This window comes from Miniopterus natalensis, chromosome 8 (genome assembly GCF_054644295.1).
Source record: "Miniopterus natalensis isolate mMinNat1 chromosome 8, mMinNat1.hap1, whole genome shotgun sequence".
In the NCBI taxonomy this organism is placed as follows: Eukaryota; Metazoa; Chordata; class Mammalia; order Chiroptera; family Miniopteridae; genus Miniopterus; species Miniopterus natalensis.
The window spans coordinates 8,019,159-8,041,634 of NC_142088.1; the positions used below are offsets into that span (position 1 = coordinate 8,019,159).

Here is a 22,476-nt window from a genome sequence, read left to right on the forward strand (position 1 = left end):
AGGGCTAGCGGGTCAGCTCCGAGTTCAGGCGAGAGCGCGTCCCGGGTAGCGACGTGTGCTTGGGGGCGTGAGTGAACACTAACGTGTAGCGTTGTCTAACCTCGTCTCGCACCACCGTAGGTTACTGGAAAGCGGAAAAGACTTGCACACGGCCCCTGCTCGCGGAGGACGCCCACCCCTGCGACAGCGGCCCGTTACTAACCAGTCCCGGTGGAGGAAGTGAGTGGCCTAACAGCTCTGCCCCCTCGGCAGCTCAGAGGACATTAGCTCAGAGGACGCTTCAGCCAAACTCTTTTTTTTTTCTTAATATATCTTTATTGATTTCAGAGAGAGGGAAGGAGAGGGAGAGAGAGAGAGAAACATCAATGATGAGAGAGTCACTGATCGAGCCCGCAACCCGGGCCTGTGCCCTGACCGGGAATCGAACCCCAATCGCCTGGATCCCAGGTCAACCCTCAACCGCTGAGCCACGGCCGGCCGGGCCAGCCAAACACTTAAACGTATCCCTGCAAGCAAAAGCTATGTCAGATCTGCATAACTCTCGCTGCAAAACCCCAATTCCTAGCATTCAGAAACCCCACCCCACCAAAATTTATGAAGTTGACGTTACTGAGAAGTTTGCAGCAAATAGAACAGCACCTTATCCTGCGTTATTATGAGTTATGGCCGTATTTTGCTACCAATTCGTCTGCTGGTCTGCCTTTGGGATTGTATTCTGAAAGTGACGAATTGTTTAAAATTGCAAGGGAAATCCATTTTCATTTTGAAATGGAGCAAAACTGATCCAAAAAAGGGATGCAGAAATGAAAACATATAAATATGGTGCATATACAGGATTATACTTATAATTGGCATGTTCCGTTTCCTTTTTTAAAAAAGCATAAACTAATTCTGACAATTTATAACATACAATAACTTACAATATTGATTTCCTTTAGCGAAAGATATTCCATCTTTAATGTCTGATAAAAAAGATTTTATAGCAATAACTAAATAATTACACTTTGTAAAACATTTAGCAATATAGGTAACACATTTAATCTGTTATCTTTTGCAAAAGTTTGTTCAGACCCAAAGTTTATGAACTGCAATCGGTTTCATAACTTAACCTTTAAAAGGCTGTGGAAAACTCAGTGTGTAAAAAAAAAAGAAATAGAAACAACTCTTTAGATATAAAGATCAAAATACCTAAACAAAAGGTAAATGACTTTAGTTTCAATATTTTGGAAACAAAGCCTGTTCCTCATTCTTTTAAATATGTATTTTCTAAAAAGTCGCAGTGGATTTTGCAAATAAGACATTTTGACCCAATGGCCGAAGTGAACAGTGGGACAGGGAGGTCACGTGTGTGGGGACGTTGGAGAAGAGACCAGACCTGCATCCCGGCTCATGCCCGCACCAGCAGTCAGGCTCTCCTTCCACTCTCCTGACTTTCTGTTGAGACCTTCGTTTTATGTGCCAGTTACCCAAATTGTCCTTGTTTCATTTAACATGCCCTTCTCCCCATCTATTTTTTACCATAATCAGATACTAGACAGTCCCACGAAGGCTATTTCAAATTCTAGCTAAAAAAAAAACAAAATTGGGGAAGCCTGATAAAAACTAGCTGTCAGTTTCAGAAGTTGTGGAAACGTAGATCCCACAATGCTGTATGAACCTTCACTATTCAAACATTTTAAATGCCCGCTTTTTTATTGGAGCTCCAGCCGACTACAAATCTTGGTTTGGGTCCATAATTCCATGCCAGCTTCTTATAGAAAAGGTGGCCCCTGAGAATAACACAGAACTGCACAAGGGCGACGTTGGTTGCCTGACAGAGAGCCCTTTCCAGCAGCCACAGTGTAACCTCCCGAGGGCTGGGCGAGCTTCGCGCTGCCCCTTGCGAGGGCGTGGAGAGAGGCACTGTCTCACCCCGGCCATGCTGGGCTCAGGTAACAATGTGCTCCTCTCGGTTCTCTCAAGGCATGTTCTCCATGGGCTGGCCGGCTTTTCTGAGCATCACCCCAAATATTAAAGAAGAAGGAGCCATGAAAGAAGATTCGGGAATGCAAGACACCCCGTACAACGAGGTTAGGCCAGGGTAACCCCGTGTGCAGTAACTGAGTTAAAAGATGCATTAATTAGAGGGGATAAATGGTGATGGGAAAGTCAAATCAAAACCTAAGGACAAAAGAAAAAAGAGTGCATTGAATTGTAACATTAAGCTAAGTAGGAGGGAGAAAACCTTACTTAAACCAAGTAGAGTTGCTCTGTAATATGACTGAGGCAAAATGCGATGCAGGCCCACATTAAGCCAAGATTCGTCAGTATCCGATTTTATCAATAAAGCATCATTTTCAATGAAAATGAGCACTAAACTTTACTTCTCTAAGATGGACCCAAACATATCTCTTCTATAAGATACAAAATCTCGAGTCCTTTTGTAAATGTGGTAAGGGATGCTGACGTTTTTGTGAGCCGGTCGTAGCTTCTTTTAATACATTAGAAAGTGTATTTGCAGATGCATTTGAACAGGGAGGCCCAGTAGTTTCTGCAGAAAACCTCCTGCTGTGCAAACCATGGTTATTTTTGAGTAATAAAAAGCTTTGTACTGGGAATAACTCAGCAATAATTCTGGGGAAGAAAACAGAGCCCCGCGTCAAGCAAGTACAATATTACATAAGTTAATCTTAAAAATCATCCCACATAGATTGAAGATGAGAATACAGGAAGCACATTTTGGGGTGGATTTTAATGAAATTTTACATTTAGCTCTACATTAATTTAATATACACTGCAAGGCAACCGTGAATGCAACTACTCATTTATATTAACTGACTCAAATGATGTCTAAGAATCTTTTCTTAAGAGACATCGTTGGAAACGTTGCTTTGGAGAGCACGTAATTTGATTCAGTTGAACACTTATTAAACCCCTAGTGTATGTGAGCTGTTGAGTTAAAGGTGGGAGACACAGGTACATCAGGCATAATTCCAGCTCTCAGAGAATTAGAACCTTGAGAAAGACAAACTTCCTTCAGGGTGGGTAGTCCCCAGTCCGACTCCCATTAACTATCAATCCAGGTGGCCACAAGGTAAAGGGAACAATTTTTTTATGTGAAAGTGGTTGGGGTGGAGATGGCTGGGACATAAATGAAAGTTCTCTACACTTTGGTCCTGGGTCTTGACATTTAATAAGATGTGACAGTGTCAATGAGAAAATAAAGTTCTCATAGGTGCAGCAACAAACAAAACGGGCGAAAGTGGGAAGGTGAGAAGGTATCCCAGGAATGGTGGGGTGGGTCTGACGTGGCCAACGTGCAGAGTCAGTGTCGGTGCCCAGGGCGGGGCTCTGCGGCGGAGGCTGGGGCCTGGGTCCGGAGCGCCTCCCACGCCACGCTAGAGAGTTGAGATAGCAGTTCATGGAGGGGGTTCCCCCCCAGGGGTAGGGCAGTGGAAGTCTCAGGGTCAGATTTCTAGTTTAGAAAGAAGAGCACCACAGAGGACCAGTTGGAGTGAGAAGACAGATTAGCTAGAAGACTCCTGCAAGGGCCCGGGAGTGAGCAGGGGTTTGATGTAAGTCAGTGAGACTGGAAAGAACTAGACGGATCTGGATGCGTTTCTTAGATTTAAATTAGCAAGTCTGAGGGGCTGATCAGGGGATAGCAGTGAGGGAAAGGGCATAATCCAGATGACATCACAACCCCTTGCTGGCTGGATGTATATGCTGATAACAAAGCTAGGGAACACAGAAATGCCACCGTGAAAAAATTGACAGTGCAGCAGATTTGAAATTGAGTCTCAGGGATGAGTTACAGTGTGGTCATGAGAGATCTTGCTTTGGTTTGACGAACTGCAGCACGTCCTGGTGGAGCAGCTGTACATGTGTGTGGAGTTTCTCTGGAAGTCCGAGAGATACGAACTCATCGCTGATGTCAACAAACCCATCATCGCCGTCTTCGAGAAGCAGAGAGACTTCAAAGTATGTTTTCAAAACCTAGACGTTAGTCACAATACCCTACTTTAAACGGGTCGATTGCTTACTATTTTCCAAAGTAGCACCTCCCTATTGTTTATGTCAGCAGCATCGCCATGAGACCCTTTCATTTACGGTTTCAGAAATTATCGGATCTTTACTACGATATTCACCGGTCGTATCTGAAAGTGGCAGAGGTGGTGAACTCAGAGAAGAGACTGTTTGGTCGTTACTACCGTGTGGCATTTTATGGGCAGGTAAGTTCACTAGAAGCAGCGTGACCTGTAAATTCTGTTGAGCACCTGAACGCCGTCTTTCATTCCTTATGGGACATCTAACTCCACATGCCAAAGGACTGACGGGGTGGGGGGGGTCTCCGCATATCTGAGTGTTTCTCTGAGCTGAGTCTATATGTTTGTCCATAGGAAGGCACTGGGCAGAAAACTCCATGGGTCTTAATGTAGATTGAGTTAAAACAGTGGTTTCTAATTTCTTGGAGAAGAAAGACATTTATGTTTCAGCATCTTCTTCCCATTTCATCCCAAAATACCTAACTATAGGTTTGTGTTACGTGTCAAAGTCAAATTAAATCCAGCATGTTTAAGAAATGAAATTTGTAGCATTCTCAGAGGTAAAGAGTTCCTAGGGGCCCCACCGTATCAAAGTCATGGACCTTTGACTGTATAATCTTGCATTTTCTTTACTCCCACTTTCAAACTGTCACTGCTCCTGGGCAGAACACTACACAGTTGTTTTGTTTCCTGTATTGCAGGTCCATGTAATTTTAAAGTTACCTTTCTCAGTTGACTACAGACACAATGAACAAGACTGAAAATATTAGCTAGCCACAGCACTAGCCTGGAAGTAAAGTAAATGTATTTCATATTAATTATGAATGTCTCTGTTGCTTTACGTGGGATAGGCCCGGGCGCCATCCTGTTCTTTTTAGGGAGATTTATAACACTGTTATGTTTCAGCAGACATATCTTAGACTATGACTCTTGTGTATAAGCCTTCCATTCTTGTTTTTTCACAGTTGGAATGACTCTCAGCCCTCTCGTTTCCTCCCCTCCCATGTAAGGCAGTATTGCACACAGCTCCTGTTCTCTTCAGAATCTTCTAAGGAATCAAATTCAGCGTGGTCATTCTAAATCATTTCCCATTGAAGTCTTTTGAAAAATAGATATTTTCCTCTAATCACCGATGGCAGCTTAAAAACTAACTTGTGGATTAATTGAAATAGCTGCTCTCTACCTGGAAAAGAAAATGTCACTGAGTACCCACTTACCATAAACAAGTTCACCCAGCCCAGGTTTTCCCACTGGGTGTGAGGAACAGATGTGGGGAGATGGTCTAAAGAAAGAAGCTAAATTTAGACATGTGAGGGGTCCCTGGAAAAGAATGTGAACTCTCTGAAATATAGAGTATGTTTGGGACAGAGAAATGTGGGGATCTTCAGGAGAAAGAAACAGAAGCAATTTCTTGAAAGTCAATAAGAAACAAAATAAAAACACATTTTTTGAGCTTGTTGAAACATTAGCAAGAAAAACAGCAGTAAATCACATCAGGAAGGGGATGTGGGAGTCAGGGGATTATAGGGGAAAGAGGGTCTCCAGGGAATGAATGGCAGCACAGTAGTGACACATTATTACATTTGAGTCTACAACCCTTTAGACGATCTTTCCAAAGTCAGAGTAATGAGCTGCCATTAGTACTCTGGTCGTGACAACCAGTTTGCCTACCTGGTGGTTTCTCCAACCAACACCTAAGATACTGGCTACTGAACAGGTGGAAACAAATCAGGCTGCTTTCCAACCAGATTGTAATGCAGATGTTTACTCTTTTCTTCTTTTGGTCTTGACTGTTCCAGGCTGTGGTAAGTTCTCTCTCCCTCTCCATTTGCATGCCCTAAAAATCCTCACACTTCCCTCTGTACGGTTTTACTGAACCTTAACTTTTTTGTGCCAATCGACATTCGGTACCAAGGGGAGATAATCCTGCTTCCATTCATTTGGGAGTCATCCTGCTTTCTTGAACTAAACTGTGTTTACACCAGTTACCTGAATTACAAAAATGTATCCTTTGTTTTTCATAGATAATATCTTTCTGCACAACAGTAGGTATAGTCTGCAGACCTACATACATGCACACACACACACGGGTAAATATGGGCACCACATATTCTAAACATATGGACAATAGACTCAGTATTGGAGATCGCCTGCTCGTTTCAGGCCACTGTGTTCCGGCTGATGAGGAAGGGCATGGGGACGCTCAGAATTTCAAAAGTTGGAGTGGTGGCCATTGATGGGCACCTTCCCGGGCTCCTAAAAGGGCCCCACCCTTTTCCAAATGGGTATTATGGAGAAACAGGATTCTCTATTGTGGTGGCTCAGAGCATTCTTGAAGGCGATGGTATTAATTCCCAGCACACAAGATGAACAGTCATTACCCGGGAGGTCAGGTTAAGTCTCCCGAGATGCAGAAAGAAGTGACGTAAGGAATTTGGAGGACAAGCAGAAGCAGAAATTACATGCCCCTACCTGAGCTCTGTCGCACAGAATTTCCTTTGTATTATTTTGAACCATATGAAATTGCCCGTGTTCAACCATCGGTTTTCTGGTGGAAAATGGCAACTTCATGTGGTTCAACATAATTATTGCTCATTAAGTTGGAAAGACAAATTTGTTCGATACCCACATTCAGCGTTGTCCACATTCAACTCTGCTTGTCTGTCCATACATACTTTTTTGTAATTCTTTAAGTCCCTCCCCACGTCCCTACTACATCAGTATTTTCCACCTTCACTTGTAAATTTGGGGTCATGGGTCCCTAACTCACCTACTAAAAGAGTACTTGGAAACCCCTATACTAAATAGACTGAGGGGCAATGGGGAAGGATTGGGGAGTGCTGCTTTCAAATGACCCAACTTTGTTCTTTTTGCAGATTCCTCTGTAAAATGTGCTGTTTGTGTGACTGTTTTTTTGTTTGTTTGTTTTTAATACTGCCAATATTCTCAATTGTCTTTTATTAAAAATTCCAATTTGAGCTTAAAAGGCAAAGTGGTCTGTTAAATCTGCAGATCTGAGTACATGTCTAAGCGTGGTCCTCTCTATAAACTCAATCTCCACCTGCCCTTGACCAAGGAGAACTGTTGGAGGTCATCCTGATGGGCAGCAATGTGGAGCCTTGGCCATCACTGTTCAAATGATACTCAGGTACCTGAGACACCATGGAGACGGGAACTGCTGTCTGGGACAGGAGCTGACAGTGCACATCGTCTCATACTCAATGATAAGGAAACGCCAAATAGACTTGAACATTCCCCCAAAGTGTGCAGAACGAAGGTTCCAGAGATCTAAGATAAAGTCTTGACTACTTGATTAGCATGATCCCCTTGGTGAAAAATAATTCCTTTTCCACGATGGTGTTTTATATCCGCGTAAAATTTCACCTTTTAATATTCAGATCAGATAGACATGTCTTGCAATCATGTTTCAAAGATTACGCAAATAGCATATGCAGTAGGCTCATTGCCTCCACAAAGGCCTTTGGGTAAAATCTTTTAGGGTCCCAGGAAGACAGTGCTTTCATTTTACAGTATTGGCTGGAGTAGCTCGTACGTCTGCAATGAGCCAGACACTACAAGTTGGAACTTTAAAAACACAAGTCTTACATAGCATGAAATTTCTGATGCAACATCTGGTCTCATTGCCTAAAGAAATTTTACATAGAATGGCCTATATAAAGCATCCCCAGAGTGTCCCTGAAGTATTCATTTCCAAAGCAATGAGCAGTAGTAGTGATCAAACATCAACTGTAATCAATAACATCCCTAGGCTCTGATATTTAGCCTGAGAGCAAGCAAGCTCGTGCCCATTGCATAACTTAAAACATCAGATGCCCTGGAATGAGTTAAGTAAAAGGCCTGGAGGAATTTTACTCTATTCACCAAAGGATGCAGATTCCTTGATTCTCAGACATGCCTACGTGAGCAAAGATGCATCTTAGCATCTTCAGAGAAAAGGTATTGGACAAGGAGGGATGGCACGTGGTTAGGTGGTAAAATCACCATCTCCATTTGGGGATATGATACAACCTTCTGGCTCCCCACCTGTATAAAAGTCACTGATGTAGACAATGTATATGTATAATTGAGCTCATAATTATATGGAACCATCTCTCTGCATTCTTGTAGCTTTTCTTCTCTTAGCATTTAGCCTGTTATTAATATTTTCTGACCCATCATTTATTCACAGGATTCCACTTTCAATGCACTCCTTTATTTCCTTTATTTATAACTTTGGAATCAATCGAATATAACAGCAGGAGTATTTATTTCTGCCGTCCCAATAATGACCCAGGGACATTGCAAAATTCTGAAGTACCTGCAAAAATGTCAAAGGAGCCAATAATTTTAGTTGTCAGTTTATTGAAGCACATTTTTATCATAATCTATTGGAGTTTCATAATTCATGCATGTTAACTCTACTGACTCAAAGTCCTTTTTGCTAGAATATGGGCTGTTTCCCGAATAAAACAGATTAGGGCTTTTATTGCATTATAAAATGACATTTTAAAAAATCAAACTAGCAAGAGCAATGCAGAAGTAAAGTTTCCCATTGCCTTGACACGCGTTCTACTCATGACCTCGTGGCTAACACAAAAGAGAAACTGCCCCTGGGACTTCAGCACCTTGTGTCCCTATTTTATAAATCAGTGATTTCATAGACAGAGCTGAAATTGAGACCTTCTTTAAGGGTGTGTCCTGGGGCTTAGTGGGCTTGGCTTTGATGATCTTGGGTAAAATGTAAACATGCATTGCTGACATTTCCAGAGCTGCTATGTCTCTGGCTCCAAAAGCTCTTACACTGTCCTTGGCAAACAGCAGGCTCAATACTTTATTCTGTTCCTCCTGCTCCATTCTACTGGTCTCATAAAATAGTCTCAAGAGGCTTGTATCTCCATACTGAATAGATAGGTAGATGATAGACGATACATAGATGATAGATAGATGATATAGATGATAGATGATAGATAGATGATGATAGAGAGATAGATAAATAGATGATAGATGATTGATAGATAGATGATAGATAGATAGATAGATAGATAGATGATAGATAGATAGATAGATAGATAGATAGATAGATAGATAGATAGATAGATAGATAATAGATAGATGATAGATTTTAATCACCATTTATTTCTGATCAGTCACATACCAAATACTGAAATGAGCATCAGTAGACTTTTTTAATAAGGAAAGTATCGTTTCTATGCAAGAGAAGCTGAAGGTATGTATTTTAGGTGCTCAAACTCAGTTAAGCTGTTTCCCTGCCTATGAGCCAGAACTCACATTGCTTTACTGACACAGACGCTGTTTCTTTACTATTGTCCTCACTCTGATTCTCTCCATCAGAGGTGACACTCACCAGGGGCCTGTGTGTGCCAGGCACTGTCCTTGGAACCTCTCGATAGATTTCTGAGTCTATTTCCCATCTTCCAGACCAAGGAGGGGGGTGAAAGAAAGTCACAGGCCTTGACCAAGGCCATAGAGGTCATAGTAATGGCAATGAAATCTTGCCTCCCACACTCCTCTTCTCCCGACTCTGGATTCAGAAACGTGTGAGGGGCAGGAATTCACAGTGGAAGTGTCCCTTTGTGCTGGTTTTCACACTGTGGTGGGAAGATCTTTTCAGGGAACTTTTCTCACTGGACGGAAATTGTAAATGTTGCCTTAGCTCCTGCCCTGGGGGGATTCTGGTCAGTGCGAGCAGAAGTCTTATTTCTATGATGTGTCTGGTCTGTCAGTTTTATCCACTAATTTCTGACCTCGAATCAGACAAAACTGCACAGAGACAGAAAAACACAGCATCTGGACGTCATGACCAGATGGGGCCAGACCCCACTGCCCCTGCAAAGTCCAGAGAAACAACGGGAGCTGCTTTTCCTGCTTCCGACACCAGGCGTCACTTCTTTTTTGGCAGTTGAGGGTCGAGTTACTCATAATCATCTGTGCTTGATCTTGAAGATTTCTCAAAGAAATTGTTCGATTAAAAACTGTTCCTACAAGCAATAGAACCTATTCTATTTGTACCCGGTGCAAATTTACCTTTTTAAGATGTATGCCTACTAGAACTGGTTCATTCATCCATTTATTCATTTAGTAAGTGTAGAGTGGCATCCCCCTAAAGACCAGGCGCTTTGCTGAACACGACACATATCATGTTGAACAAGACACTTTCCCGACTTTCAAAAGCCCAAAGCCATTTCGGGAAACGCACCAAGAAACAGGCAATTAATTTTGTGCTTGACAAGATCTGTGCTGGCAAATGTGCCTTGTTCCTTGGCTTCTGCAAATATACAGCTACGTCCCACTTCTCATGCGAAGTGCAGTGTTCATGACGGTCAAGTGTACGTGGGAGAAAGGGCCTTAAAGTATGAAGGCACTGTACAGATGTAATTATTATTCTCAGATCACCTCCCATTAGCTATGAAAAATCCAGCATGTCTTTTACATATAAGGAAGATTTTTTTAAATAGTCAAAAGTAACCAATTTTTTTTTTTAAGTACAGCTAAGATTCTTTGTGACCTCCAGCATCTTTACCTGGCTCTCCAAAGCCACTGCCTCGAAGTAAATTCTGAGTCAGAGGAAACCAGACGCACTTGGGATCTTAACTCCAGACTTAACCCAGTGTCTGAGGCCACGTGTCCCACAGGAAAATGCTCTGTCTTTGTCTCCTCAAAGAGGAGTTACAAAGATTGCCTCACTTAGTTATCCACAGATAATGGAATCTTCCCTTCCGCAGTTTCAAACCAGACAGATAAATTAATACAGGCTAAGACCTACTTGCTCCAGAGGCATAAAAATGATGGCATGGTTGGTTGCTTTGCATTTTCAATCCTGTAAGGCCTAGCTTTGCAAAAATATAAAGGATATACTAGGAAAGTAAACTGAATGGTGAAATTGCCTATAGCCAAGTTGCATCAAGTCCCTGACTTAATGTAAAGCTATTTTTAAAATAACAGTGCCTGGGAGCATGCCACATGTAATTTCTGTCATAACAAGACAGTGCTGTGGCTCTTTATCTAAGACTATACAGGTGCATAGCCGCCCATTTGGGCACCTTTAAGTGCCCCTCGGGGTTCCCTATGCCAGCTTCCAAGGCTCTGAGAAGACCTTGTGAACAATGACCCTGTTCTTTGAAAAATGCCAAAAATTGTTCGGGACTCTGTGTTCTATCCCAGGCTGCCACGTGAGGGCATCCTTCCCCCAAAATACATGCAGCAGGTAACACCACTGATTTCTCCAAATGGAGAAAATACATGGCAGGGACCCGGTGAGGGCCTGTGGCCTGGCTGGGGAACATTTCCAGTAACGACTGAGTCCAGCATGATGTTTTGTTTCCTTCCCTGGCCTTTTCCCTGGTTTTGAGTTTACAGGGCGCTAGTTAGTGGCTTGGATGGCAACCAAAAGACTGGCTAAATGGCTTTGGTGTTGCTTGTGATGTGCAGCTGGAGTTTTCTGGTAAAACTGGTGGTTCTTTCTGTGTCTCTCAGGGATTTTTTGAAGAAGAAGAGGGAAAAGAGTATATTTACAAGGAGCCGAAGCTGACGGGCCTGTCCGAGATTTCCCAAAGGCTGCTCAAGCTCTACGCAGACAAATTCGGAGCCGACAACGTGAAGATTATCCAGGATTCCAACAAGGTAGCGGGAAAGCCGTGCTCCTGCAAGCCATTTGGGGCGTTTCGCCTGTTTGTTTACTGCTTGGTCGATGGGTGATTATTTTTGGTAAAAGCATTAGACGTGTTTATTGTAGTGACCTCAAAATTCCCTACTTTCCCCACAGGTTCTTTGCACTTGTATAGCAACCAGAGTTAAAGCGCCGGGCCCAGTGGAGTGTCTCTTCAGTCAGGGAGGGCTTCCTGGGTCTACCCATTTCAACATCTATTCTCTGGGAGAGAAGCAGACTTGGGGGTTACGTTGTACTAACCTCTGAATATCTGATTAACCTCCTCGTGGCCAAATGATTATATCCCCTGATGAGAGTATTCGGAATCCTCTAATGTGCTTTCGTTGCTCTAGTCAGCCTCTGTTAAGGCCCTACCGCGTGCCATCCCCAGAGCTGGGAGCCGGGGCGCAAAGGCTCTTCCTCCCAGATCTCCGGCTCACTTGGGGCCGAGAAGGGGGTGTGCAGACAGCTCGTTAAACTGAGTCAAGGCCACAGGACATGCTGCAAGTCATCCAGGGCAGGCTCCGGGCAGGGGCTCCCTGGCCAGCGCCTTCTGGGGTGGGCGGCGCTTCCCAGGGGAGATGATGTCTGCGCTGGACGAGCTGCGGGGCCAGATGGTGTCGGATGGTAGCAAAGGGCCTTGTGAGCAGCCCGGCGCAGGCGGCGACAGGGGGGAGGGGCGTTTAGGGACTGACAGGTCTTCAGACACGACTCAGGTAGAAGGGTGTGTCGGAGGATGGGGCAGGAGGAGCTGGGTTACGCCCAATTGTATGGGCCTCCATTGGGTCGCGAAACAGCCCCTTTTTCCCCTGTGCTCTCTGAACAAAGCTGGTATTTGGAGGCACCTGGGCGCCAGATTGCTTGGTGTGGGCAAAAGTTGTTACACCTGTGTTCACCGTTCTCACCTGTGGCCTGAAAGGAACAGTCGCCTTCCCGGCCACTCTAAATACGCAGACGGCATCGACGGCGGTCCCAGTGGGGTGTGCAGTCAGAACGACTGGGGTCTCCGTCGCACCGTGCCCCCGTATTTGTCAGCCGGCGATCCATCTTGGAGAAATTAGGCAGCCACCCTGATCCTCCGTTCTTTTACCCGTAAAATGATTTTGATGATATTGACCTTACAATGTCATTTTTAGTAGTATCACAAGTAAGTTCACGAGCTTCCTCAAACCGCTAGAGCTGGTTAAGCTATGGATGAGTAAATGGATAGAAAAAAATTGGACTAAGTTTGAAAATTCTTCAAGGGATCGTTAGAAAAGAGACAGAATCATCTCAGCCTCGCGGGAAAGAAAGTAATTCCCTGGCTTTTCTTGGGAGCCCCAGCCTGCCCTCCTTGATGTTTGTCAAGCCTAGTCACCAGAGCAGAGGCAGTCAAGAAATTACATAAAATGCCTCATTGCAGATAAGAGAAGGAATCAGAGAAATTGAAACTAAAAATATTTGCAATCATGTGACAGGCTAGTCAGTTAATCTGCTAAACAGACAAGGAGCCTCCTTCCAGGTACAAGCCCAGCACAGTGGCCCCAGGCTAGTGGCTGAAAAGTAGAGGGACAGAGATATATTTGCATGTTCAAAAAGCACGTATTCCGGACAAAGGGAAGGACTTTCTCTATAGAAAGAAAGAGAAGAAAGATTAAATTACTTGCAACCTCCGGGTACTTAGGTTTCCCAGAGCCTCAGCTCCTTGGGGAGCCAGCTCCCGTCCCAGACCCACCACCGTCTAGCTGACCACGGTCCAGGCAGCTACTCTTTCTGCGATGTGACTGCCCATTTTCCCCCACGGGGACAGGGACAGCCCCCAGGAGGCCGGCTGAGGGGACGCAGAGCTCCTGCCTGAGGCCTTACCACTCTCTCACCCCAATGTGTTCACGCAGGTAAACCCCAAGGATTTGGACCCCAAATATGCCTACATCCAGGTGACCTACGTGACACCGTTCTTTGAGGAGAAGGAACTAGAGGACCGGAAGACGGATTTCGAAATGCACCACAACATCCAGCGCTTCGTGTTCGAGACGCCCTTCACGCTGTCGGGCAAGAAGCACGGGGGCGTGGAGGAGCAGTGCAAGCGCCGCACGGTGCTCACCAGTAGGTGCCGGTGCGGGGCTGCCAGCCGGGCCCGGCGGGCGGGCGGGAGCAGCTCGAATGGGGCATCTCAGCCTCGCAGACGGAGCCCCGGGTGCGCTCGCGGGGACACGCCTGCCAGGGGGAGCGGATCGCCCCTTCCTTATACAGTGTCAAGGGGGACAGCCCGGAGAAGCCACCCGGAAGAGAAATTGTCAGGAGTTATTTACACACCCCTTCCCTTTAAATCTTAGTGGTGAAGGTCGCGGTGTCCATGTCGGGAGGGCAGTCTCAGCTCCCCTCTCCTCTGTGCCTGGACCTGCCCTGCTGTTTCAGGGTTAGGAGCTCTCAGGATTGTGTGCTTTGGGGCAAGATCCTAAGCCACCCTGCAGCTCAGGTTCCTCATCTGTACAGTGGGTGCAGAGGTGTTCAGCATCCCTTCCAGGACCATCTATTCTGTGAGCTGGTCTCCTTTCGCTTAGTCAACAGACATTCAACAAGTGTCCACCACGTGTTGGGCACTGTCCTGGCCATTCAGATAAATAAAGCACGATTCTTGTCCTCAAAGTGCGCTCAGTCTGGCAGGAGAAAGAGCCAAGTAAAGCCAGAATGTCAGGCGAGCAGAGTGTGAGAAATAAGCGAGCACGGGAGAGGGGCTTCTAGTGGCAGCCAGGAAAGGTGAGCAAAGGCCCTCCGGGCGAGTGACGCCCACTCTGTTGGAGGGAGTAGCAGTCCTGGGTTATGCCAGAGACAGACAAATACCAGTGACATCCAAATGAGGGGGGCATTCTCTTTCAGTAAACTTTTCCAGAACTTTTCTAATAAAATAAAAAAAGTCTAAAACAAAGCTACTATAACATAGGCTGGTCGGTATATATTGGAGCATTCTTTATTGTGGCTTAGTGTAGTTTTTCTCTGAATCGCAAGTTGTGGTGGAAGCTCTCATCTTCTCAGTGCTGACTGGCTCTAAACCAAGGTCTTACCCCAGCCCCAAAAATGAGGACATGCCTAGGGAGGCGGGGAACAGAAGGAAGGGCCATGGTGGCTGGGGCGGAAGCTCAGAGGAGGGAGGGCACGTGGCACACAGGACGGACAGTGACGTGCACAGGAACAGGCGGGACGGAACATGCCGTGTGCAGAGGGAGCCTACAGGCCATTGCCCCTTCAGGGGGACCCTGACTCTGCACTCACCCTCAGCCTTTCCATCTCCCTGTACTGCTCTGTGCAGCCAGCCACCTGTTTCCCTACGTGAAGAAGAGAATCCAGGTCGTAAGCCAGTCGAGCACAGAACTGAACCCCATTGAAGTGGCCATCGATGAGATGTCCAAGAAAGTCTCCGAGCTTAACCAGCTCTGCACAATGGAAGAGGTGGACATGATCCGACTGCAGCTCAAACTCCAGGGAAGTGTCAGCGTGAAGGTGAGTCTTGCCCGGGGCTGCGGTGCTCATAACATGCCCTTGACATTTTTTAAAGGGTATAAGATATTTTTCTGTTTGTGATATAATCCAACACCTTTATTTGAGTCTTTAAAATGTTGTTTCATTGTGAATGCACATTGGTGGGGCCACACACCTAGAAATAAGCTTTACTTGTTTATCTGAAATAAAATTTATTCTTCCTCAACCCTCCTCTCCCATCTTCTCTAGATAAACTAAGTTCTATATTCTAAATTCTAACAAATGAATTAATTCATAAAGAACGTGTCTCTCTCATAAACATCTGTCACTGAGAGCCTTCGACAACTGTTCAAAAACAAATATTTTTAGAATGTATATTAGTTCAGAAAATGTGCATCAGTATTTATTTGGCTGTCAAGGTCCTGATAGCAAGCAGATGGCCTGCGCACAGTGGGTGATTAAAGAAAACACAATAAGTAGACTATTTGCAAAAGTATGAGCAGTGTTTAGGAAAACCAACAAGGGCGGGCACAGGGGCTGGCAAGACCAAGGGGCTGCTGCCCTTCCTAGACCTGAAAACTGAGGAGAAGGGAGAATCATTGGAAGCAGAGAGAGAGCTGAGAGAGGCCGCTGGTGACTGACAGACAGACAGGCAGACGTAGTCCCAGCTAGAGGTCTGCCAGGAAGAAGCCTGAGGCTTGCTTAATCCCCTCCCGGGCTGGGACTAGGGTGAGCCGAGTGAGGTACTTACCTTGGGCATAAAATTTAGGGGGGGGGGCATCAAAAACTCAGTAATCATGATTAAATGATATTGTAACGCAGTATTTTTAAATTCAAAACTAATGTCAAAAATCCATAATGAACAAAATATTAATATTTTCAATAAAGGCAGGCCAGGAAGAGTGTCACAGTTATACTGGAGCCTGAGGGAAAGGCAAGATCAGTAGTGCTGGTCCTGATGCTGACACTTTGATGCCCAGGTGGCTGCCCCTGCCAGCTGCCAGCTGCCAGCTGCGGAGGGGCCCCGTGGAGGGAGTGGCTCCTCCTCAGCCAGGCCTCTTCCCGACAGGTTAATGCGGGGCCAATGGCCTACGCACGAGCTTTCCTTGAAGAAACCAACGCAAAGAAGTACCCTGACAACCAGGTGAAGCTCCTGAAGGGGATCTTCAGGTACGCTCTCCTCCCGGGGCTCCCCCAGGCGGGCGCCCCGAGCCCCGGGAAGCCCCCGCCCAGCCCCGGGGGGGCGGGGGGCACCGAGACAGCCGCAGCCGACTTGGAGGCCGCTGTGCTCGGGTGGCTGTTAACTGGCTTGCGCCGCGGCCCGGCCGCAGGCAGTTCGCAGAGGCGTGCGGCCAGGCCCTGGACGTGAACGAGCGCCTCATCAAGGAGGACCAGCTGGAGTACCAGGAGGAGCTGCGGGCCCACTACAGGGACATGCTCGGCGAGCTCTCGGCCGTCATGAACGAGCAGGTGAGGCCCTCCTCGGGCGGCCCGCTGTCCTTGCGCACACAGTGTCCGTTTTGTCCCCAGTGCCAGAACAACCGGAAAGGGTCTCCTTTCTTGCTGCTGAGGTCACTGCATCTTGCGTGCAGGCCTGGCTGCTGACTTGTCTCCCCCATGCACAGCGTCCCCCGTCTCAAAGCAGAGATCAGGTTAGAGGAAAGGCTCAAGGAAAAAGATGAGAGAATGTTTATCCAGACACCTAGGACGGAGGGGCCCTGATAGACGCCAGGAAATACTGGGTCGCATCCCCAGTAGGGTTTGCTTGCACTACCCCCACCCCTGATGTGGGGCCTCACCCCCCTCGGCCGTGATGCGGATTCCGGTCCCCCCGCTGGGGATCTGCCTCTGCCCCGTACTCGGGAAGAAGCCAGGACTGAGACGTGGCCGTCTAAGGTCAGGTTCGCCTCTACAGAGGCGGTGCCGCCTCAAGATGCGCCCCCTCCAAAGGAGGCACCCGTGACTCCTGGCGTGCGTTCTGGAAGGCTGCGCACCGACTGTGGACACTCAGTAACCGCAGCGCGTCCTGGGGTGCTGAGACTCAAGCGGCCGAAAGCCAAGGGCTGCTCCTCTGGCTTCCCAGCGCCCATCAGCCTCACACTCCACCTGACCGCTCACCACCTGCGTCCCTCAGCAGCTCCAAGCGTTCCTTACAGAGTAATTAAAGGGGACAACCTGGACTCATCTGCAAATAGTGCCGCATGCCTGGCGGCCCCTCATTAAACAGTAGCCCCCTTCCTTTTCTTAAGTGGCCCAGTGCTGTCAACACAGTTCAAGAGACGTGAGATGTACCCTCCAGTTCTTTTATTCTAGTTGCTCTACCCATATACGCTCCTCTTTTCTTCTTTCCATCTCCTCCTGCCCAGGTTTTAAACCCTCCCTGGAAGCCGGAGAAAGAAATGGTTGCTTGACTTATGTTAGAGAGAATTAACCTCTCTGGGAAGGATTCTTAGAGGAGGGAGTGTTGGTTGGGGATGATTAAGAAGCTGGTGGAAATGAAATGCTCAGGGAAGATGCCCTGGTAGCACGGGGCACTCGTAAACCTGAGAGTGAAACGGAAAGAACAGTCAGTGGGTCTGAAAGTTGGGAGAGGTGGAGAAATACGCTTGCCTCCCCTGTAAATTGTATCTGACCTTGACACTTTGGGCAAAAACGCTTTTCTCTTTTTTTTCCTGGCAGCTCTGTTGCAGTCCGTGTTTACACAGCTTCTATTCCTCTGTGTCTAGTATTTCCCTCAGTACTGTAAGCAAAAGTGGTATGTTTTCCTTTCCTTATGTGTTCGTTGTCTTTTGTGGCCTTCTGGTCTCCCTGTCTCTTCCTGATTTCATTTTCCCCAGACAATTCATAGTGGCTAGTGTCCTCTAAGCTCTTATTTAATAAGAACAACTTTATTTCCATTGCAAGATAGGTCAGTACCAATTAAAGCTAAACTTAACGACTTAACTTTTAAAAAGAAAAGTCATACGCCACCAACTTTTAAAAATATTTAAGCCCATTTGTATCCAAAACAAAGATTCACTCTACTCCAGAGTGCTAACACAGGCAAGGACCTGGTGATTAAGGAGAGAGAAAAGTCATTGATTTTTCAGAAAACCTTTGCCACGAGAAGCAGAATTTGACCCTGTGCTTCCTGCAAACTAACTTGAAGAAAAGAAACTGGTGGGGGGAGCCAATCTTGTTGTTCAGTAAATGAAACAGAACCATCGGCAGGAAAGATGAGCCCCTGGTCCTGAGCTCCTACGGGGATTTGTCCACAGTTCTTTATATCAGAGAAAATGCCCGCAACATACATGGTATCTTCAAAACAAAGGGTTCCTTATGAAATGATTTATTCTGTTATATAACCGTTCCATATTTCCACTTGAGATTAAACTGAGGGCAAAATACTGACTTCTAACTCTGCAGAGGAGATTTCTAGAGGAGGGACAATTTAATTCATCGTTATCAATCCTAAGTATAAATTATCCATAGAAAAACTATAAGTTACTTAGAGCAACGTAAGCTATTTTCATGATAACCATTGATAAGTGCTTTCAGTTGGTTGTATTGAACAATTTCCTAAAATCAGAAATAGCCAACAAAGGTTAGAGGTCTGTAAAGTCCCTAGTATTTTTAAAAATCATATATTTATTTCAGTTTATGTTTATAACAAAAAAATGTGTTTCATGCTTTTCTCATTTTTTTACGAAAATGCATTGGCCCATAATGTTTGGGTTTGAACTCCAGTGGAGGGAAGGGTAGGCAAATCTTAGCACAACCTATTAATGCAGAAATGAACCGTAACCTACAACACCTGAGCACCTCCATGTACCTATATGTTCATGCGGATATTCTGAAAACAGGGACATATGTAATTACAGTGAAAACAGCGATTCTACCATTGAACTTTTGAAAGTAGCAACTTAGTTAGAATGCATAGACAGGCACAGAAATACAAAAATAGAAATAGAATTAGTTACGCAGTTTGCTCCAAGAGTGTCCAGCAAAGTCTTAGCTGAAAACTTAGTGAAAGGACCTTTAGCATAAGAAACAAGGTGGAACTGGATGAAGCGGATGCCAGTGAGCAAAATGCACATGTTGAGGTGAAGGGGTTTGAGGTATTAAAGTGACAGGCAGGCGGTAAGTGCCCCTACGGGCAGCCAGAATGCCACGCTGTCTTACAAATGTCCAAAAAGCAGAAAAGCCTCCTTCGACGGAAGCCAGTGTAATACAGGAGCCTCTGGAAGAGGCTCATCTGGAGTCTGTTCCGTCATGTAGAGGTACAGTGGCGCAGCGAAGTCACAGTGGTGATGGATGCCAAACACAAACTGCAGAGAAGGGAAGAGCCCCTCTGCGCTGTGGTGCCCGCGGGCGAGACGTAAAGGCCTGTTGCTCTTAGAGTCTGACTGCCCCTTGGGAAACACGATTTGCCAGATTGTTTAAGCAGAGTTGTGACCTTGGCCATAAGGAGAATGAACCGGCAGGAGAGGATGCTGGGTGCTCTCTGGGGACAGCAGTGGCAGTTCTGTCTTGGAACAGCAGAACTTAAGCATAATCGTGTCAGGAATTAGTGGGGAAATCTCCGTAACCAGAAATTTACAATATTCATCGTCTCTTCTATACAGAGATACATTTTAGAGGTTCCTGAGGGTCTCATCGTTGTTATTGTGTTTACATGTTATAACTTGAATGGATCTAATAGGAAAGTATTACTTAGGCCTACTAACATTATTTTCAAAAATATATTTTTCTCACATTTCCATTAACGCAAACATTTAAATGAGGTTTCAGATGTCTCCTTTTTCTGGTAGAGGTCAACAATATAAATTATAAACTTGTAGAATAAAATAAAATCCTGGAAGTACTCAGATATATGCATAAGGTTTATTCAGACATTTATAAATGTGTATCTGATAGCTGAAGAGCATTGTGATGATACTTTTTTTTTGGATGGAGTATTTACTTTAATTGAGTTAATAGATTAATTTGCACTGAATCTGTGACCATACTTTAAATCCTGCCAAAATGGCTATGACGTGGGCTTGGGGGGAAGAAAGGCTTCAGATCTACTTTGATAAGTAAATACATTTTCAAAATTTGCAGATCCCCTATGGGCAATAAATATAAACTATTCTGGGTTTTAATTTTGTGCTTGGAGATATTAACATGAGCCTATTGTGTTCCCTTGCCGTGTTGTGTTTTGTCCTGTCTTCAGATTACGTGCAGGGACGAGTCGTCAAAGCGCGGAGTGGAGCGAACCTGCTCTCGAATAATTAGCAAGGGGACCCCAGCCCTGCCCACGGTCTCCATCTCCCCCAGTGCAGACGTCTGAGCAAAGGTCTTCGCCATCGGACGCACCTCTAAGGGAACTTTCTGAACTTGCAGCTAATCTCCGGGAAGAGAAGATAGATTTAATTTATTTGAAGTTTTTATGTTAATATTTTTTTTACCTCGCTAGCTTGAGAATTTTGCCAGTCTCTGGATTTGCACATTTCTTATGATTCCTCCCCCCCCTTGGGCAGCGTTAAACAAGCCAAGCTGAATATTTGCCATGAAATTCCAATGAATGTGCAGCTCAAAAGCAAACCCCACGTTTGCTTGTCAGTTACAATATGTTCAGTACCAAGTCTTAGTACACATATTTTAAAGGTCAGAGTGAATGTGTTTATAACATTTAAGCATATTTCAAATGTAAATAGGAGATTGTAAAATATATGGTTTTTACCAAATTTAAAAGAATCTTTTTAGTTGATACTTATGACATGCTAAAATTATATGGATAACATTTCAGATTCCATTATATTAAAATATTTGTGTATGTGTACAAAAGTGTTGATAAATACTAATCTTTAAAGTCCGTGGAGCTCTTTTATTTGTAATATATGTGCTTTTAAAAGCAAAGGGTGTGAAATTATGGAAGTATTTTGTTGTTAATGAAAATAAAAAATACAGTTCCTTTGCATTTGGTGCTCGTAAAGAATGAGTGAGTCATTACTCTAATCGGTCCATTGGACTAGGCATGTGCTGAATGGGACCCTGTGTTCACTATCTACGATGCCTTACCAAGAAGTCAGGAAAAGGACTTGAACTTCAGCTAGCCACTTCTTCCCAAAAGATCAACTAGACAAACATAGGAGAATAGTAGACTGATGTGGAGATGACCTAATGAATCAGAATCTCGAGGGTTGCAGTAATTGCTAAGGCTAGTCAAAAATATCCCATCTCTATATTCTGGAAATTTGTGGTAGGATTGCACTTTCTTGCCTCTTTTGAAGTTAGACTTGACCATGTGACTTGCTTTGGCCATTGAAATGTGAGCAGAAATGGCATGTGTCCTTTTCAGGAAGGTACTTAGAAGCTAGGAAGTGGTTCTTCCCAATCTCCACCCTGATGCAGTCATCTTTGAAGCACGTGGATTTGGAGCCTTAGTGAGCAGAAGGCACACACACACACACACACACCAGGCCCGTTAATCTTGTTGGATGTAGAGCCTGAGTGAGAAATACATTTTGTTGTGTTCAGGTGCTTGAGATTCAGGGATTGTTTATTATTGGAGCATTATGAGCTTATCCTGACTGATCTGTAGTTTTCTCAAAATTGTGACTGATGTTCAGCCAGGTTTGGGAACCGCTAACACATTCCACCTCCTTCCCCCAGCCACCTGCCTCCCACACCAACCCCAGCAGCAGTGCCACTGAGAGAAGCTGCCTCCAGATGCAGAATGTAAGCTCAGGATTGTCTTTATATTTACCCCAGCAGCCATCACAAAGGCCCAGCTTCAAATTAGGAGACTTCAGCCGAGTTCATCGTTCTGCTCCATAAGTTCAGAGGACAGGCCTAGAAGACATTTAAATACTGCATATACCAAAGTGACTAAAGGATATAATTCAGGTGAGAACTCTCATCCTTCAATGTTCTTAACTGTCCTTTTCTCAAATACAGCCCACTACTTTCCAAAAAACAACTCTGCGATGAGCTGACCTCTGGCAAGTTTGATCATGGAATGCATGCTGTAACCACTATACGACATGCTTTCAGGATGACCTCTGGATCAAAGCATTGCCCCAACATTCTGGCTCCAGCCTCCTCGGTTTCTTACTGCTTGGCTCAGCATCTTGGCTCCACCCTCCAATTTCCCCATTTGGATTTTTAGGATTCCCTAGACATGATTACTGTCCCTGCAGTCCAGAAAGAGTCTACATCTGCTATTGTTTCCCACCCAATTCCTACCTCTAGTCTCAAGGCGTCATTCCCATCCCAATCGACCCATCACCACTGCCCCATGGACACTGTCAGCAATGGGTTGCCTGTCCAAATGTGAAAATAAAAACAGATGTGTTAGTTTAG

At 45.2% G+C, this 22,476-nt stretch overlaps 1 protein-coding gene across 1 annotated transcript in view; it reads left to right on the forward strand.

Moving 5' to 3' along the window:
- Positions 1-21,091, forward strand: part of DOCK10 (dedicator of cytokinesis 10) — a 203,265-nt gene extending 182,174 nt beyond the window's left edge. The window contains exons 47-56 of the mRNA XM_087819559.1: positions 121-219; positions 1,963-2,069; positions 3,838-3,960; positions 4,098-4,211; positions 11,520-11,666; positions 13,566-13,776; positions 14,981-15,171; positions 16,220-16,320; positions 16,482-16,620; positions 20,345-21,091. Of these exons, the coding sequence (XP_087675685.1) occupies positions 121-219; positions 1,963-2,069; positions 3,838-3,960; positions 4,098-4,211; positions 11,520-11,666; positions 13,566-13,776; positions 14,981-15,171; positions 16,220-16,320; positions 16,482-16,620; positions 20,345-20,461 (1,349 nt within the window). The 3' untranslated portion in view covers positions 20,462-21,091. The remainder of the gene's footprint in view (positions 1-120; positions 220-1,962; positions 2,070-3,837; positions 3,961-4,097; positions 4,212-11,519; positions 11,667-13,565; positions 13,777-14,980; positions 15,172-16,219; positions 16,321-16,481; positions 16,621-20,344) is intronic.
- The last annotated feature ends 1,385 nt before the right edge of the window (positions 21,092-22,476 follow it).